Source organism: Pan paniscus, chromosome 6 (assembly GCF_029289425.2).
Source record: "Pan paniscus chromosome 6, NHGRI_mPanPan1-v2.0_pri, whole genome shotgun sequence".
Classification (NCBI taxonomy): Eukaryota; Metazoa; Chordata; class Mammalia; order Primates; family Hominidae; genus Pan; species Pan paniscus.
In genome coordinates, this window is record NC_073255.2 from 94,384,767 (window position 1) to 94,401,290 (window position 16,524).

General features: G+C 50.1%; 1 protein-coding gene across 10 annotated transcripts in view; it reads left to right on the forward strand.

The window, feature by feature from the left end:
* HIP1 (huntingtin interacting protein 1) overlaps nt 1-16,524 on the forward strand; it is a 205,049-nt gene that overhangs the window by 169,355 nt on the left and 19,170 nt on the right. For all 10 annotated transcript variants that reach the window (XM_055114567.2, XM_055114569.2, XM_057302890.1 and 7 more), the window contains 14 exons: nt 690-747; nt 5,682-5,757; nt 5,870-6,010; nt 6,775-6,872; nt 7,544-7,616; nt 9,031-9,214; nt 10,691-10,779; nt 11,176-11,292; nt 12,128-12,229; nt 12,800-12,943; nt 13,418-13,553; nt 14,437-14,523; nt 14,743-14,850; nt 15,374-15,510. In XM_055114567.2, the coding sequence (XP_054970542.1) occupies nt 690-747; nt 5,682-5,757; nt 5,870-6,010; nt 6,775-6,872; nt 7,544-7,616; nt 9,031-9,214; nt 10,691-10,779; nt 11,176-11,292; nt 12,128-12,229; nt 12,800-12,943; nt 13,418-13,553; nt 14,437-14,523; nt 14,743-14,850; nt 15,374-15,510 (1,550 nt within the window). The remainder of the gene's footprint in view (nt 1-689; nt 748-5,681; nt 5,758-5,869; nt 6,011-6,774; nt 6,873-7,543; nt 7,617-9,030; nt 9,215-10,690; nt 10,780-11,175; nt 11,293-12,127; nt 12,230-12,799; nt 12,944-13,417; nt 13,554-14,436; nt 14,524-14,742; nt 14,851-15,373; nt 15,511-16,524) is intronic.

Here is a 16,524-nt window from a genome sequence, read left to right on the forward strand (position 1 = left end):
CTTCCGCCTGCTGGGTTCAAGCAATTCTCCTGCCTCACCCTCCCAAGTAGCTGGGATTACAGGCGCATGCCACCACGCCCGGCTAATTTCTGTATTTTTAGTAGAGACATGGTTTCACCATATTGGTCAGGCTGGTCTTGAACTCCTGACCTCAAGTGATTCTCCTGCCTCAGCCTCCCAAAGTGCTGGGATTACATGCATGAGCCACTGCACCTGGCCTTCAATCCTTTGTTCTTTGCCTTCTGACAGCCATCCTCTTGGGCAGGTTCTGTGGATCTCTTCCAGACTAACATCAGCCCTGAGCCTCAACCTAAAACAAATGCAGGCAATAGCTGAGAAAGAACTGCTCCCTCCTGGGCCTGCCATGGTCCAGCCTGCTACTGGGTCAGGTCACCATTTCTTCTCTAGTCCAGGACACAATTTCCACCCTATTGTGCCTGGCATGGCTTGTCCTTCAGGAACTAATTGAAGTGGAAGGATTTGGAGGATAAGTGTCTCCACACTCCTGCTGGTTCCTGCTGGGCTCCCTTGGTTACCAGACTGCGGGACAGCTCTAGGCCAGTCGTGGCCCCTGGCAGTGCTGGCCACATGCCCCAGGGTAGCTGGGCCCCTCCCCCTCGAGAGCCCCGCTGTGGCTTCCCTGCCCTCTGGTCCCCCTCCCCTCTCACACTCTTTCCAATTTCTTCCAGGCCTCCCAGCTGACACCCTGCAAGGCCACCGGGACCGCTTCATGGAGCAGTTTACAAAGTAAGTGGTTCAAGTAACAGGAATGGAGGTGAATTCAAGAGCGCTATAAAATCATTAAGCCATGCAAGAGCACTGTGAGAGGTGGCTGGACACAGTGGTTCATGCCTGTAACCCCAACTCTTTGGGAGGCTGAGGTGGGAGGATCACTTGAGGCCAAGAGTTCGACACCAGGCTGGGCAACATAGCGAGACCCCATCTCTACAGAAAAAAATGTAAAACAAATTAGCTGGGCATGGTGGTATGCACCTGTGATCCCAGCCACTTGAGAGGCTGAGGCAGGAGGATGGCCTGAGCCTAGGAGTCCGAGGCTGCAGTGAGCTATGATTGTGCCACTGGACTTCAGTCTATGTGACAAAGTGAGACCCTGTCTCTAAAAAAAAATTTTTTTTAAATACTTGTGGGGGTGAGGTTATCTTCGGGCTGGAGTGCAATGGCACGATCTCGGCTCACTGCAACCTCCGCCTCCTGGGTTCAAGTGATTCTCCTGCATCAGCCTCTCGAGTAGCTGAGACTACAGGCACACACCACCACGCCCAGCTAATTTTTGTATTTTTAGTAGAGATGGGGTTTCACCATGTTGGCCAGGATGGTCTCGATCTCTTGACCTTGTGATCTGCCCACCTCAGCCTCCCAAAGTGTTGGGATTACAGGCGTGAGCCACTGCACCCGACCTGAGGTCATCTTCATTCTAAGGTGATAAAGTGACAGAAAATAGCTCAGACAGAGGCAAATCTACCTATAGCTAGGGTAACTATTGGTTATCTAATAAATCCCATAGAAGCATATAGAAGAAAGAGATTTCATCCATTCATTAGTTGCCTGCTTATGCCCCAGACTTCATCCTCTTCTCTTTTCCGTCTCCCTAAGTTCTGGTCTTATAGCATTTATAGACTGATAACCCCTAAATATGCATCTCCAGCCAGACCTTACTTCTGAATGCCAGCCTCTTGTCCCCAATTTGACATCTGTATAGCATACTTAAATCTCAAACTGTACTTTAGGTTTTCTCAAAAAAAAAAAAAAAAAAAAAAAAAAACCTTTCTCTCTCCATTCTGTTTTTGTTTGTTTGTTTTTGTTTTTGTTTTTGAGACAGAGTCTCGCTCTGTCACCCAGGCTTGAGTGCGGTGGTGTGATCTTGGCTTACTGCAACCTCAGCCTCCCCATCTCCAGTGATTCTCCTGCCTCAGCCTCTTCAGTAGCTAGGATTACAGGCGCCCACCACCATGCCCGACTAATTTTTGTATTTTTAGTAGAGACAGGATTTCACCATGTTGGCCGGGCTGGTCTGGAACTCCTGACCTCAAGTGATCTGCCTCCCAAAGTGATGGGATTACAGGCGCGAGTCACTGTGCCCAGCCCCTCCCCATTCTTTTCTATCTCAACAAATACTGCCATCATCCATTTAGGCCAGAGATCTGGAAGTCACCATTTTCCTCATCCCCCATGTCCAATCCACTAGCAGGTTTGGTTGATACCCTACAAATATGACCTGCTTCTGAGGTGGGATGGGAGACTGGACTCTGGAGGCAGGGCTTGGGCATCGGACCAAATTAAGGACAAGTAAAACAGGGAAAGGGCGGAAGCACCTCTGCATAAGACACACCCACCAGTGTGCAGTGACAGTTTACCATTGCTATGGCAACATCCGGAAGTTAGCGCCCCTTTCCATGGCAATAACCTGACAATCCGGAATTTACCACTTTTTTCTAGAAATTTCTGCATAATCTGCCCCTTAATTTACATATAATTAAAAGTGGGTATAAATGTAACAGCTGCTATTCTGGGCTTACTGCGTATGGGGTAGCCCTGCGCTGCAAGGAACAGGACCTCCACTGCTGGCTGTGCACTGCCGCCTCAATAAAAGTTGCTAACACCAGCCGGGTGCAGTGGCTCATGCCTGTAATCCCAGCACTTTGGGAGGCCGAAGTGGGCAGATCACTTGAGGTCAGGAGTTCAAGACCAGCCTGGCCAACATGGTGAAACCCCGTCTCTACTAAAAAATTAGCAGGGCATGGTGGTGCACACCTGTAATCCCAGCTACTCGGGAGGCTGAGGCAGAAGAATCACTTGAACCCAGGAGGTGGAGGTTGCAGTGAGCCAAGATCACATCACTGCACTCAGGCCTGGGCGTCAGAATGAGATTCCATCTCAAAACAAAAACAAAAACAAAAGATCTTTACTTAGGCTGGGTGCAGTGGCTCACACCTGTAATCCCAGCACTTTGGGAGGCCGAAGCAAGTGGATCGCTTGAGGTCAGGAGTTTGAGAGCAGCCTGGCTAACATGATGAAACCCTGTCTCTACTGTAAATACAAAAATTAGCCCTGTAATCCCAGCTACTCAGGAGGCTGAGGCAGGAGAATTGCTTGAACTCAGGTGGCAGAGGTTGCAGTGAGCTGAGATCATGCCACTGCACTACAGCTTGGGCAACAGAGCAAGACTCCATCCAAAAAAAAAGAAGGAAAGGAGGGGAGGGGAGGTGAAACCAGGCAAAAGGGAAGGATAATAGAGTGAGAGTTGGGAGGACAGAGGGGGCTGAGAAGGGCCTCCTGACTTAGCTGTGTAAAAGTGCACTCTCTTGTTTTTCCTGTTAATTTCCTCACCCTTGACCATAACTCCCAAATGCCAAGTTTCAGCTTCTCTGCCTGGTTCCCCAGGAGCAAGCGAAGGACAAGTGTGTGGTTGTACCCACCTCCTGGTACCCCTGTTCCATTTGAGAAGCTGAGTACATATTCTGTGATGAATGGCTTCTTTAGTCCAAGGAGACAGGCCCTGAGGCTGATTTCCTGGAATGTCAAATTCCGGTAGCTTGTGAAAGCAGTTGAGCCTATTACTGTTGGCTCCAAACCAGCAAGATGGGGATGTGTGGTCAGGTGATTTCATTTCCTTTCATTTGCTTCTAGCTTATAAAAACATCTCCCCTGAGTAGCCACTTTGCTGTTCCACACAGACACGGCTGCTGTCTGAGATCTCACTGTCCTTGAATTCAGGGGAAGCAGCAGTGATGTCACAGAGACAGAGACAGGCCTAAGTCTTGGGATCTGACAGGCTGTAACGAGACCCTGGGGGTTTTGTTTATTGGACTAAGCTGGAGAAAGTTCATTGTTGCAGGCCAAAGGATTTAAGGCCCATGTACCCCTTTCATCTCAGAATAGATGTAGTTAACTCCAGCTACTCAGGAGGCTGAGGTGGGAGGATCGCTTGAGCCCAGGAGGTTGAGATTGCAGCAAGCCTTGATCATTCCACTGCACTTCAGCCTGGGTGACACAGCAAGACCTTGTCTCTAAAAAAACTAAAATAGGCCAAGCATGGTGGCTCTCGCCTATAATCCCAGCACTTTGGAAGGCCAAGGTGGGTAGATGGCTTGAGCCCAGGAGTTTGAGACCAGCCTGGACAACATAGAGAGACCCCATCTTTATCAAAAACACAAAAAAATTAGCCAGGTGTGGTGGCACACACCTGTACTCCCAGCTACTTGGAGGCTGAGGTGAGAGGATCCCTTGGGCCCAGGGAGGTCAAGGCTGCAGTGAGCTATGATTTTGCCACTATACTCCAGCCTGGGCGACAGACTAAGACCCAATCTCAAAAAAATATTTACAAATAGGCAGGGCACATTGGCTCACGCCTATAACCCCAACATTTTGGGAGGCCGAGACGGGCGGATCACCTGAGGTCGGGAGTTCGAAACCAGCCTGACCAACATGGAGAAACCCCATCTCTACTAAAAATACAAAATTACCCAGGCATGATGGCACATGCTTGTAATCCCAGCAACTCAGCAGGCTGAGGCAGGAGAATCCCTTGAACCTGGAAGGTGGAGCTTGCAGTGAGCCAAGATCGCGCCATTGCACTCCAGCCTGGGCAAAAAGAGCGACACTCCATCTCAAAAAATAAATAAACAAAATAAAAATGAAGAATATGTAAGTCTGGATCCTCTCAGGTTTCTTGGTCTTCAGTGTTTAGATTCAAAATAGAGATTTGAGAATGAGAAAAAGATGTTGATTTTGCCAGATGTGGTGGCTCATGCCTGTAATCCCAGCACTTTGGGAGGCCAAGGCAGTAGGATTGCTTGAAGCCAGGAGTTTGAGACCAGCCTGGGCAACACAGCAAGAGCCTGTTTCTACCAAAAAATTAAAAATTAGCCAGGCATGGTGGTGCATCCCTGTAGTTCTAGCTACTCAGGAGGCTGAGGCAGAAGACTGCTTGAGCCCAGGAATTCAAGGCTGCAATGAGCTCTGATTGCACCACTGCACTCTAGCCTGGGTGACAGAGCAAGACCCTGCCTCTACAAAAAGAGAGAGAGAGAAAAAAAAAATATTGGTTTCTTCATGTGCATATCCACCCAAGATTAGGACATAGTACCAAACGATTGTAATTCTCCAAGTGTTTATTGAACGGCTGCCCTGTCCCTGGCATTATGGGAAACAGCTCAGCGGAGCTCAGTCCCCACTTCCCAGGAACTTATAATCTTAATTGTGGAGAGAACAAATAGTCCAAAAACAAAGAGAAGTAATGAAAGAAGAGAGCTACCTTTGTAGTAAAATTCCCTTCCCTTTTCCTATGGTTAGTTGGCTTATCCTCAGAGAAAGTCAATTTCTTTTAATGTTACTCTAAACCAAACCCTCCTCGGAAGTTAAATCTGCAAAATAACAACATGTGTTCTACAGCAATGAAGAAATTAGCTTTTTGATCATCTACTCTTCCAAAGGATTTGTAGCATGAATTACTCTTTCCTCACCAGCAGGTCACTGAGGACCAGCTTTAAATAATCCTCCTCTGCAGCATCATCATTGAATCCCAGCACCATGGAGTTTATCTCCTTGACAGCCTGTGCCTTTGGGCTGGGGAGGGGGCAGGAAAGCCAGGTGGCTGCTCTGTCCCCTACATGGGGCTGATGAAGACACCCAGCAGCCCTCAGGTCCTTCTCCACCCCTAGGTTGAAAGATCTGTTCTACCGCTCCAGCAACCTGCAGTACTTCAAGCGGCTCATTCAGATCCCCCAGCTGCCTGAGGTAAGCATGCCCAACCACACACCCTCGGCACTGCAGAGGCCCCAAGTACCCTCTTAAGGGCCGGCGGGGCCTGGCAAGCAAGCACTATTTGAGGATGTGTCTCCATCTTCAGAACCCACCCAACTTCCTGCGAGCCTCAGCCCTGTCAGAACATATCAGCCCTGTGGTGGTGATCCCTGCAGAGGCCTCATCCCCCGACAGCGAGCCAGTCCTAGAGAAGGATGACCTCATGGACATGGATGCCTCTCAGCAGGTGAGGACCACTTGGGAGAGAAACTTGGCCTTTCCTCTCACCTGCAAGTACAGGGGCGAGGCTGGTGGAGACCCTGGCCAAAGCCCATTGACTCTAACCAGGTTCAGGCTTCTCTTCATTCACCTAGCACCAACCTAGGCTGAGCATCCTGCTCTGTGGCTCCCAGAAGGGTCATAAATGGGTGCAGTGGCTCACAGCTGTAATCCCAACACTTTGCAAGGCCAAGGTGGGAAGACTGCTTGAGGCCAGTTCAAGACCAGCCTGGGCAACATAGTAAGGCCCCCATCTTTACAAAATTAGCCAGATGTGGTGGCACATACCTGTGGTCCCAGCTATGTGGGAAGCTGAGATGGGAGGATCACTTGAGCCTGGGAGGCCAAGGCTACAGTGAGCTGTTATCATGCCACTGCACTCCAGCCTAGGCAAGAGAACAAGAACCAGGCCCTAAAAATATAAATACATAAAATTAAAATAAAAAATTACCCAGGTATGGTGGCACACACCTATACTTCCAGCTACTCAGGAGGCTGAAACAGGAGGATCACTTGAGCCAGGAGTTGGAGGCTGCAGTGAGCTATGATTGCACCACTGTACTCTAGCCTGGGCAGTAGAGCGAGAACCTGTCTCGAAAAAATTAAAAAAATTAAACAGGTCTGAACCGTTTAATTCGAGAAAGGGGGCATTCTCCCATATCACTCAACTGACCCACACACAGAATTCTCTGGCTCTCTGACTTATTCTCACTCCTTTTTGGTCAACCACAGAATTTATTTGACAACAAGTTTGATGACATCTTTGGCAGTTCATTCAGCAGTGATCCCTTCAATTTCAACAGTCAAAATGGTGTGAACAAGGATGAGAAGTGAGTCCAAGCTGGGTTCAAGCAGATGGTTCAGGAGCTAAGTTAAGCCATGGTCTGCCTCAAAACACTAACCAAAGAGGAATTCTTAATGATACTGGGGCTTCTTAGATACAGAACATCTTGAAGGGTTGGGGGCAATGGCTCATGCCTGTAATCCCAACATGTGGGAAGGATGAGGCAGGAGGATTTTTTAAGGCCAGGAGTTTAAGACCAAGCTTGGGCAACATAGCAAGATCCCATCTTTATTAAATAAAAGTAAAAAAATTAGCTGGGCAGGTGGTACACACCTGTAGTCCCAGTAACTCAGGAGGCTGAAGTGGGAAGATCATTTGAGCCTGGGATATCAAGGCTGCAGTGAGCTATGATCGTGCCACTACACTTCAGCCTGGGCGACAAAGCCAGACTGTCTCTAAAACAAAACCGAAAACACACACAAAAAAGGAATGTCTTGACCCTCAAATATTGGCCCCTTTAATCTCAGAAGAAAATCAATAACCATGGATTTATGAGTATTAGATTAGTATCTGGTAACATTTAGAGTATAATTTATGGCATTTCAAAGAATTGTCCCCAAATTAATACCAGCTTTTAATTTCCTCCCCTGAGCTCACAATTAAAAACAGAGGGATAGAAGCACTATGGAAGCAAACTCATTCCCCTTCTCTTCCCAGGGACCACTTAATTGAGCGACTATACAGAGAGATCAGTGGATTGAAGGCACAGCTAGAAAACATGAAGACTGAGGTATAACTTGGATCTGCTCTGCCTTTGCGCTTCACCAAAACACGGTAGATTTGAATGTTAAATTTGCATCACACTGGCCAGGCACAGTGGCTCACACCTGTAATCCTAGCACTTTGGGAGGCCAAGGCAGGAGGATTACCTGAGGTCGGGAGTTCGAGACCAGCCTGGGCAACAGGGTGAAACCCCCGTCTCCAATAAAAATGCAATAATTAGCCGGGTGTGTTGGCAGGCACCTGTAATCCCAGCTACTCGGGAAGCCGAGGCATGAGAATTGCTTGAACTTGGGAGGCAGAGGTTGCAGTGAACTGAGATCGTGTCACTGCACTCCAGCCTGGGCGATAGAACAAGACTCTGTCTCAAAAAAAAAAAAAAAAAATTGCATCAGCTAGACAGTTTTTGGACCACATCCTTAGGGTAGGTTAATTAGTAGAAACAAGCCAGGCGTGGTGGTGCGCACCTGTGATCCCAGCTACTCAGGAGGCTGAGGTAGGAGGATCACTCAAGCCCAGGAGTTTTGAATCCAGCCTGGGCAACATAGCGAGACCTGTGTCTCTAAAACCAAATAAAAACTGGTAGAAATGCTAAATCCAAAAGAACCAGGTCTTCCCGTGTTCTCTGTCATATTGCATTTCCATTTTACATGCCATGAGGACAGCATTTAGGCCAGGCCCAGTATCCATGTGATTGATACCCAGAGATGACCTTGGTCCCCACGAGGCTGAGAAGCTGTGGAGAACAAGACCAGACCTTCTCACATGGCGATAAGGAGAGATTGGTTTGCCGGGCACAGTGGCTCACGCCTGTAACCCCAGCACTTTGGAAGGCTCAGGCAGAAGGATCACTTGAGCCCAGCAGTTCAAGACTACCTTGGGCAACATAGCAAGACCCCATCTCTACAAAAAACTTTTTAAAAATTAGCTGGGCATGGTGGTGCATACCTGTAATGCCAGCTACTTGGGAGGCTGAAGCTAGAGGATCTCTTGAGCCCAGGAGGTTGAGGCTGCAGTGAGCCATAATCACCTCACTGCACTCCAGTCTAGGTGATAGTGATACCCTGTCCCTCCCCTCCCCCAACCGCCAAAAAAAAAAGAGAAGAGACAGCTGTGAGCAATGTTGGTGTTATATTAACAACCGCCCCTCACAGTGGCTGGTCAGGTGACTTTACCCACAGGGACAGCCACTGCTACCCCCAGCCACTCTAAAGAGGACCACAATTCCCCGGCCATCATCCCCTGTTATTGTTGTTGATTGAGGGGCTCCTAATGACCAGATGGTCCAACCCTCCTGGGACGTGGAGAGTTGACTTAGGGGAATCGGGTATTTACTTGGAAGCATGGTAGGACCCGCTTCTCCGGCCCATGCCCGTGACCCGTGGCAGTGGGCGGTTGGCCTCATGACCGGAGTCCCCCCACAGAGCCAGCGGGTTGTGCTGCAGCTGAAGGGCCACGTCAGCGAGCTGGAAGCAGAGCTGGCCGAGCAGCAGCACCTGCGGCAGCAGGCGGCCGACGACTGTGAATTCCTGCGGGCAGAACTGGACGAGCTCAGGAGGCAGCGGGAGGACACCGAGAAGGCTCAGCGGAGCCTGTCTGAGATAGAAAGTGAGCAGTGGGTGGGGGCGGGGGCGGGCCCCGGGGGCAGGCGCGGGCAGCAGAGCCCAGCTGGACTCAGGATGCGGCACAGAGGCTGGGTGGGGGAGACCCAGACTGTCTTTCTAGAAACAGCTAGGAATGACAGCTCTTAGCCTCAGTCCAGAGGGCGGGTTTGAGTCCTGCAGGCACAAAGCTGTGTGTGAGGCACCGCTGAGCACAGAGATGGGAAATACAGAAGACAGCACTGAAGTGCTTGCCCTGGGCAGTGGATACTAAGGGAGAAGGAGAGAGGATTGAGGTCCTAACAAAGAAATTGACATAAAAGCTGAGGGCACAGTGGCACATGCCTGTAATCCTAGCACTCTGGGAGGCCAGGATGGAAGGATTGCTTGAGGCCAGGAGTTCAAGACCAACCCGGGCAACATAGCAAGACCCCATCTCTAGAAAAAATAAAAAAGATTAGCCGGGCATGGTGGCACGTGCCTGTAGTCCCGGCTACTCTTGAGGCTGAGACAGGAGGATCGCTTGAGCCCAGGAATTCAAGGCTGCAGTGAGCTGATTGCACCACTGCACTCCGGCCTCTGCAACAGAGAGCCTTGTCTCTAAAAAATTTCAAATAAATTTTTTAAAAAGCTGAAAGCCCCCATAGAATAAATGCCATGTATGTAAGTGCTGAAGAGGCATGAATCCCTGGCTTGATTATTTATTTGTTTTATTTTTTTGAGGTGGAGTCTCACTCTGTTGCCCAGGCTGGAATGCAGTGGTGTGATCTGGGCTCACTGCAACCTCTACCTCCCAGGTTTAAGTGATTGTCCTGCCTCAGCCTCCCGAGTAGCTGGGATTACAGGCACACACCACCATGTCCAGCTGATTTTTGTATTTATAGTAGAGATGGGGTTTCACCATGTTGGTCAGGCTGGTCTTGAACTCCTGACCTCAGGTGATCCACCCACCTTGGCCTCCCAAAGTGCTGGGATTATAGGCATGAGCCACCTCGCTTGGCCCCTGGCTTGATTTTTAACTAGTTGAATTCTTTTTAAAGATGACTTCCTGGAGAAGTTTGTGTAAGTAGGACTTTCAAGGGAGAAAAGCATATATGCATTCCTAAATCAAAGGAAGATCTTTGGCCGGGCACAGTGGCTCATGCCTATAATCCCACTGAGGTGGGAGGATCACCTGAGCCCAGGAGTTTGAAACCAGCCTGGAAAACATAGTGAGACCCTGTCTCTACAAAAATTAGCCGGGTGTGGTGGCGTGTGCCCATGAACCCAGCTACTCAGGAGACTGGGGTGGGAGGATGACTTGAGCCCAAGGAGGTCGAGGCTGCAGTGAGCAATGATTGTGCCACTGCACCCCAGCCTGGGTGACAGAGCAAGACTGTCTCAAAACAAAACAAGGAGGACCTTCTAGGGACCCTGGCTCATTGCAAGGAAGGCAAGGGTCCCTGCTAGGTTAGACTCCTCACCTTGGTCCTTTACAATACAGGGAAAGCTCAAGCCAATGAACAGCGATATAGCAAGCTAAAGGAGAAGTACAGCGAGCTGGTTCAGAACCACGCTGACCTGCTGCGGAAGGTAAGACCCTCAGCCCCTGTCACCATCCTGCAGGCCCTGCACCTCTAGGGAGAGAGCGGCTCAGGCCTGTGGCTTCCCCGGGGCCAGCAACCCCTACATTGATCTCTAACGCATTGCCGTCATCTCGGGAACCACACCTTTTCAGGCTTCCTTGCCTCTGTGTCTTGGGCTGTGTCCTGGGTGCCAATCCCATGTAGGTCACCCACCTTCTTTATTATTTTGTAAATATTTGAGCATCAAGCATCTGAAGGTGATGGCTCTGTTCCGGCTGTGGGTAGGAAAGTGATTCCCGTGTCTGACTCTAGGGCGCGCACAGCCTGAGTATGATTGTCCTAGCAGGAGGATGTCCTCTAAGTCTGGGATCTCCTGGGTCAAGACACTGTTCTTCTTTTGCAGAATGCAGAGGTGACCAAACAGGTGTCCATGGCCAGACAAGCCCAGGTAGATTTGGAACGAGAGAAAAAAGAGCTGGAGGATTCGTTGGAGCGCATCAGTGACCAGGGCCAGCGGAAGGTGAGTGGGACGAGGAGCACTCGGGAAATGAGGGAGGGGGCTGTTGAGTTGGTGGCGGGGGCTTTGTGGCCTTCTGCTCCATGGGCAGTTCTGTGGGTCAGTTGGCATCACACAGCAGGGAGCACACCATGGTGGCCACACAGAACAGCAAAACACCGTCACCAGTGCATACACGAAGTAATGGAAGGACCCAAGTTGCCTGGGGTTAATCAGCAAAGGCTTTCCAAGGATGAGGCTGGTGGAGAGTTTGAGGAAAGGAAAACACATGGGTAGCAGAGAGAGAGGGATGAGCGTTTTTTTGTTTTTGTTTTTTGTTTGTTTTTTGAGATGGCAGTAATCCCAGGACTTTGGGAGGCTGGGGGGGGGGGGGGGTGCGGATCACCAAGTCAGGAGTTCGAGACCAGCCTGGCCAATATGGTGAAACCCCATCTCTACTAAAAATACAAAAGTTAGCCAGGTGTGATGGCATGTGCCCGTAGTCCCAGCTGCTTGGGAGGCTGAGGCACGAGAATCTCTTGAACCTTGGAGGTGGAGGTTGCAGTGAGCTGAGACTGCACCACTGCACTCCAGCCTGGGCAACAACAGCGAGACTCCATCTCAAAAATAAATAAATAAATAAATAAATAATAAAAAATCCTTCCTTGACATTCCACATTTTCAGTACACTCTGGGGTCTTGCCTCCTCCTCCCAAACCCTGCACTTTTTTTGGGGGGTGTAACTTACATACAGTAGAGTTTACAGATCTCTTGTTGATCGCTTGGGACATTTTTACATTTTTATATTCTTTGTCACTGCCACCCAGATCAGAGTCCGTCTGTTTTTCTTCTCTTTCAGACTCAAGAACAGCTGGAAGTTCTAGAGAGCTTGAAGCAGGAACTTGCCACAAGCCAACGGGAGCTTCAGGTTCTGCAAGGCAGCCTGGAAACTTCTGCCCAGGTAAATACCTCCTTTTTTTTTTTTTTTTTTTTTTTTTTTTTTTTTTTTTTTTTGGAGATAGAGTCTTCTTCTGTCACTCAGGTTGGAATGCAGTGGTGCGATCGCAGCTCACTGCAGCCTCCACCTCCCTGGGCTCAGGTGATCCTCCCCACTTAGCCCCCCGAGTAACTGGGACTACAGGCACATACCCCTACACCTGGCTAGTTTTCGTAGTTTCTTTGGTAGAGACGGGGTTTCACTATGTTGCCCAGGCTGGTCTCGAACTGCAGGGCTCAAGTGATCCTCCCACCTCAGCCTCCTAAAGTGCTGGGATTACAGACATGAGCCTTCATGCCCGGCCTCCTTTCTTGCCCCACCCCTGGCTTTGGCGTTGCTGTCATCCACCATCCTTGGCCTGGCCAAGTCAGCCCCCACTGCAATCAGTGTGTCCCCGGGAGGGAATCAGAGTGGCAGGTTAAAGAGCCATCACCTTCCCAGTCCTTGCAACCCGGTGGTGGGTTGGACCTCTGGGAAGTAGGGACTGTTTAACTCAACCAGCGTCTCCCTCTTTCCTTGTGGTCACCTTTGCAGTCAGAAGCAAACTGGGCAGCCCAGTTCGCCGAGGTAGAGAAGGAGCGGGACAGCCTGGTGAGTGGCGCAGCTCATAGGGAGGAGGAATTATCTGCTCTTCGGAAAGAACTGCAGGACACTCAGCTCAAACTGGCCAGCACAGAGGCAAGTCACGGACACGGACACGAGCGAGCACCTGTGAATTCCCACCGAGGGCCTCTGCGCATGCACGGAGGCTGGGAGGACCCCGGGGCTGCTGAGAAGGGGTTTGGGGCCTTGGCCTGATTGTGCAGACATTCTGTAGGTGTAATGCCAGCAGGCCCTGCATTGCCTGCAGAGTCCATGAGGGAAAGCAAACTGCTGTCTTTTTTGTATGAAAAGAGAAGTTTGGCATCTCCTCCCAGCCATGAGAAGCGGGCGCAGTGATCCATCCCCACAGCCTCTGTGGGCAGCCGCACATCGTGGGCAGCCGCACATCCTGTGCACACAGTTAAAGCGCCTTTCTCTGTCTCAGGCTTACTGGCTTGGACCTCGTTGGCCATGACTTGAGCTAAGATGCTAAGAGCCCCAGCCAGGTCATCCTGCTCAGGTTCATTATGGAGTCTAGGGCAGACTCTCACTTCCCTGGACCATTTTTAGGAATCTATGTGCCAGCTTGCCAAAGACCAACGAAAAATGCTTCTGGTGGGGTCCAGGAAGGCTGCGGAGCAGGTGATACAAGACGCCCTGAACCAGCTTGAAGAACCTCCTCTCATCAGCTGCGCTGGGTCTGCAGGTACACTTGCAATTGTCCAGCTGGCAGGGGCCAGGTCCTTACAGCCTGAGACTCTGTTGATGTAGAATCTCATGTGAGACTTAGCTCAGGGGCTCTCAGCCCAGCAGCATGTCAGCATTACCTTAGGGGTGCCCAGGCTCCCATCCTAGATCAGTTACATGTGGAAACTCTATGCATTAGTGCCTATACACTAGTATTTTAGTATTTTCTTCCCCCCCCAACCCTTTTTGAGATAGGGTCTTACTCTGTTGCTCAGGCTACAGTGCAGTGCCGTGGCTCACTGCAACCTCCGCTTCCTGGGCTCACACAATCCTCCCCACTCATTCTCCCAAGTAGCTGGGACTACAGGCATGCAACACCACGCCCAGCTAATTTTTGGTTTCGGTTTGTTGCTCAGACTGGTCTTGAAGACCTGGGCTCAGGCTATCCACCCACCTTGGCCTCCCAAAGTGCTGGGATTACAGGCATGAGCCACCATGCCTGGCCTTGGCTAATTTTTTAATTTTTGGTAGAGACGAGGTCTCACTCTATTGCCCAGGATGGTCCCAAACTTCTGAACTCCCACCTTGGCCTCTCAAAGTGCTGGAATTACAGGCATGAGACACCACGCCAGGCCCAGCAGTAGTATTTTCTAAAGCCCCCAGGTGTGATAGCCACTGTTTTAGACAGTGGGTCACACTGATAAAACACCCACCAGGAGCAGACAATTCTGTTTCTCTAAAGAAAAAACTATGGTCTGAATCAAGAGGTGATTACTCATGAACTTCACGTCTAGGCAGGAAGCTTACCCACTAGGTAAGCTCCTCCATTCAGTGCTTAATTAACGAGGATGAAGCCAGCTATGAGAACTTGCTCTGACCTTGCCCTGTGTTCCCTCTCACAGATCACCTCCTCTCCACGGTCACATCCATTTCCAGCTGCATCGAGCAACTGGAGAAAAGCTGGAGCCAGTATCTGGCCTGCCCAGAAGGTAAGAATGGCCAAGGACAGTCTCTGTCGGCTAGTGATGGCCAGACAGGGTTCAGAAGCACCTGAATGCGGGGATAGTGACAGGTCCCTCTGCATCAAGAAAGGCATGTAGGCAACTCATACAAGAAAGGCATGTAGGCAACTCATAAAACGGGAGGAGAGGGTATGAAAGTGTCACCATCAACCAGACCTGAGAAACTTCTCTTTCCAATCCTGGCAGACATCAGTGGACTTCTCCATTCCATAACCCTGCTGGCCCACTTGACCAGCGACGCCATTGCTCATGGTGCCACCACCTGCCTCAGAGCCCCACCTGAGCCTGCCGACTGTGAGTACCGGGGCATGAGGGGCTGTTCATGGACCAGGGGAGCAGGGGGCCTTTAAAAGTCTCTGTTGGGCCGGGCGCAGTGGCTCATGCCTGTAACTCCAGCACTTTGGGAGGCTGAGGCGGGCAGATCACTTGAGGTCGGGAGTTCAAGAACAGCCTGGCCAACATGGCAAAACCCCATCTCTACTAAAGATACAAAAACGATGGGCCAGATGCAATGGTTCACGCCTGTAATCGCCGTAACACTTTGGGAGGACGAGGTGGGCAGATCACCTGAGGTCAGGAGTTCGAGACCAACCTGGCCAACATGGCGAAACCCCGTCAATACTAAAAATACAAAAATTAGCCGGGCATGGTGGCGCACCGGTAATCCCAGCTACTTGGGAGGCCGAGGCAGGAGAATCGCTTGAACTCAGGAGGTGGAGTTTGCAGTGAGCCGAGATGGCGCCACTGCACTCCAGCCTGGGCAACAAGAGCGAGACTCCATCTCAAAAAAAAAGTGTCTATTGCCTTGTATCTCCAGCACTGACCGAGGCCTGTAAGCAGTATGGCAGGGAAACCCTCGCCTACCTGGCCTCCCTGGAGGAAGAGGGAAGCCTTGAGAATGCCAACAGCACAGCCATGAGGAACTGCCTGAGCAAGATCAAGGCCATCGGCGAGGTACTTGGAGTAGTATCATTGAGGAGCATTGTTATTTTTCTGGGTGTGCATGCTGGTGAATGGCCAGGGAATCGGTGATGTTCTGAGCTAGTTCTTTCTGCACTTAGAACTTGATTCTAGAAAGAGATTGTTAACATTGGAAAATCTGGCCGGGTGCAGTGATTTATGCGTGTAATCCCAGCACTTTGGGAGGCTGAGTCAGGAGGATCACTTGAGGCTAGACGGGATGGCTCACGCCTGTAATCCCAGCACTTTGGGAGGCTGAGGTGGGCAGATCACTTGAGGTCAAGAGCTAGAGACCAGCCTGGCCAACAGGGTGAAACCCTGTCTCTACTAAAAATACAAAAATCAACCCAGCATAGTGGTGCATGCCTATAATCCCAGGTACTGGGAGGTGGAGTCAAGAGAATTGCTTGAACCCAGGAGGTGGAGGTTGCAGTGCACTGAGATCATGCCATTGCACTCCAGCCTGGGCATAAGAGTGAGATCTATCTCAAAAAAAAAAAAAAAAAATAGGATCACTTGATCCCAGAAGTTTGAGACAGGCCCAGGCAACAAAATGAGACCCTGTCTCTTTAAAAATTAAAAAAAAAAATTTAAAAAGGAAAAACCTCCTGAAGGACTTTCCAGCTATATTTAATTCACTGGCTGTTAGCTGAGAATCTACTATGTTGTCATCATTACACTAAGCAATATCAAAGAAGTATAGGCAGCTCCCCTGTCTCTGAGGATTTTTATCTACGTGGGCAGGTAATACCCAAAATGGAAATAACACTGTGTTCATTCATTTACTAAAGATGTAGTGCCGAGCATGGTGGCTCACACCTGTAATCCCTACACTTTGGGAGGCCGAGGCAGGAGGATCTCTTGAGGCCAGGAGTTCAATATCAGCCTAGGCAACATAGTGAGACCCTGTCTCTACAAAATAAAATTTTAAAAAAAAATTAGACAGGCGTGATGTCACGCACCTGTAGTCCCAGCTACTTGGGAGGCTGAGGCAGGAGGATCGCTTGA